This window comes from Molossus molossus, unplaced genomic scaffold, assembly GCF_014108415.1.
Source record: "Molossus molossus isolate mMolMol1 unplaced genomic scaffold, mMolMol1.p scaffold_m16_p_2, whole genome shotgun sequence".
Taxonomy (NCBI): Eukaryota; Metazoa; Chordata; class Mammalia; order Chiroptera; family Molossidae; genus Molossus; species Molossus molossus.
The window spans coordinates 16,562,321-16,564,619 of NW_023425355.1; the positions used below are offsets into that span (position 1 = coordinate 16,562,321).

General features: G+C 66.9%; 1 protein-coding gene across 1 annotated transcript; it reads right to left on the reverse strand.

The window, feature by feature from the left end:
• Positions 1-1,314: 1,314 nt before the first annotated feature.
• On the reverse strand, positions 1,315-1,755 carry LOC118635965 (ubiquitin-conjugating enzyme E2 4-like). The gene has a single exon (XM_036271039.1). The coding sequence runs from the start codon at positions 1,669-1,671 to the stop codon at positions 1,315-1,317; it is 357 nt and encodes a 118-aa protein (XP_036126932.1). The 5' UTR covers positions 1,672-1,755.
• Positions 1,756-2,299: the final 544 nt, after the last annotated feature.

The following is a 2,299-nucleotide window of genomic DNA, read 5'->3' on the forward strand; positions in this document are numbered from 1 at the left end:
CCCCCACCCCGATGGCTCCTTCAGCCTCAAGCTCTCCTACGCCCGTGGCCCCTCCAACTCCGTGGTCCCCCACCCTCTGGCTCCCCCACCCCCAGGGTCCCCCATCACCGTGGCTCCCCTAACCCCATTGGCCCCCCACTCCCATGATAGCCTACCCCTATGGCCCCAAGGGCCCCCCACTCCCAAGGCCCCCACTCCCATCATCCCCCCTCTTATGGCCCTGCCCTCAGGGCCCCTCACTCCTGTTCCTCCACCCCCAGGGCCCCTCATCCATATAACCCCCACCCCCGGGCTCCTCTATCCCCGTGGCTCCCCCTCCCCAAGAGACCCCACCCCCAGGACCCCACCCCCAGGGTGCCCCACTCCCAGAGCCCCCTATACCCATGACCCCCACCCCCAGGGCCTCCCACGCCCAGGGATCCCACCCCTAGGTCCCGCCCAGATGGCTCCTTCACCCCCAAGCTCCCCCATGCCCATGATCCCTCCACCCCTGTGGCCCACCCACCCCCAGGGCCCCCCACCGGTATTCCCCCACCCCCAGGGCACCCCATCCCCATGACCCCTACCCCCATGGTTCCCACCCCTAGGGCACCCCGTCCTCGTGGCTCTCCACCCCCCATGGCTCCCCTACCCCCAGGGCCCCCACCCCCAGGTTCCCCACCCCCAATGCCCCCCACCTCCATATCCCCCACCCCCAGGGCCCCCTCAGGTCCCTCCACCCCCAGGGTCTCCACTCCTGTGTTCCCCACCCCCAGGGCCCCCACCTCCAGGGCTCCCCCACCTCAGGGCCCCAACTCCCAGGGCCACCCACCTCCAGGGTCCCGTGCTCCCCCACCCCCAGAACTCCTTCACCCCCATAGTCCCCACCCCCAGGTTCCTCACCACTAATGCCCCCCCCACCCCATAGCCCCCATCCCCAGGGCTCCCACCCTCAGGGCCCCCAACCTTCATAGCTCCAACCCCCAGGGCACCCCCACCCCCATAGCCCCACCCTTATGGCCTCCCATCCCCAGGGCACCCCCACCCCCAGGGTACCTCCACCCCCATAGCATCCACTCTCGTGGCTCCCACCCTTATGGCCTCCCATCCCCAGGGCACCCCAACTCCCATAGCCCCCACCCCCATAGCCCCCACCCTTATGGCCTCCCACCCCCATGGTCCCCACCCCCAGGGCCCCCACCCCTGCACACCCCTGCTGGGGACGGTGTACAACGCGCCCAGGAACACGGGAACGGCGGTCCTAGAGAGCAGTCCGAGACAACCAAGGGAAGGAACTGTTTTATTGGGGTGAGGGTCCTATCACTCATTTTTCAATCACATAGCATATTTCCTCGTCCACGTTCGAGCCATTAACTCATACTTTGACCTGTCCTTTAGGTAAATCTTAGTAGTTTCTGGAACCAGGATATTTTGCAAATTAGGTTGGGATAAGGTGGACCTGATGGACAGCAACACCTCGGAAATCGTGTGGGCGGGCGACCAGTCGGTGGTCAGGATGTCCACGCAGACACATCCAGCTTTGTTGATGTTGGGGTGGAAGATGCGGGTGTTAAAGTGGACTTTGGGCGGTTTGAAGGGGTAATCCTGGGGGAATAGGATGGACAAGAAGAAGACCCCCCCATCGTAGGGGCTGTCCTGGGGCCCTATGATCACCCCCTGCCACGTGAACATGTCGTCCTCCAGGGGCCCCGCGGAGCACAGCTCGGGGGGGTTCAGAGAAAGGTCGAGGTACTCCTTCTGCAGGCGTCTCGCGGCCAGAGACTGCGCCATGGCCGACCTTCGTCCCAGGTCCTGCGAGAGAAAGCGGGGACCCGGTCAGGGACGCCACCCTCCGGGTCAGGGGACAGGTGGGTCAGGGAACAGGTGGGCTCAGGTCGGGTCAGGTGGGGAGGGGCCAGGGGTGGTGGGGACAGGGGACAGGGCCGGGGACAGGGGACAGGGCCGGTGGGGGGGGCAGGGCCGGTGGGGAGAGAGGGCTGAGGAAAGAGCCATGGGACCGGCTGGACAGATGCTTCCTGGTCACCTGAGTCTTGCACGCCGCTGGCTCCGCTCCCGGGGCCGCCGCTGCCACCACCTCCCGGCTGTCCTCGCCCGGAGACTCCGCTGCTCAGGGCCGCCTGCTCCTGCCGCTCGTCCCTGCCGTCCTCGCCGGGGCCTGGCAGCAGCAGGGGATCTGCTTTGTGACGTGGCAGAGGCCACCCTGATGATGTCAGCGGGTAAGGGCAGGGCCGGGGGCGGGGTCAGCGGTGGCAGGAATGAAGATGGTGGCGGGGAAGAGGGAGGCACCACTGGGTGGAGT

Coding starts and splice junctions, on each gene's coding strand:
- LOC118635965 (XM_036271039.1), bottom strand. CDS start 1,671: ATGTTCACGTGGCAGGGGGTGATCATAGGGCCCCAGGACAGCCCCTAC.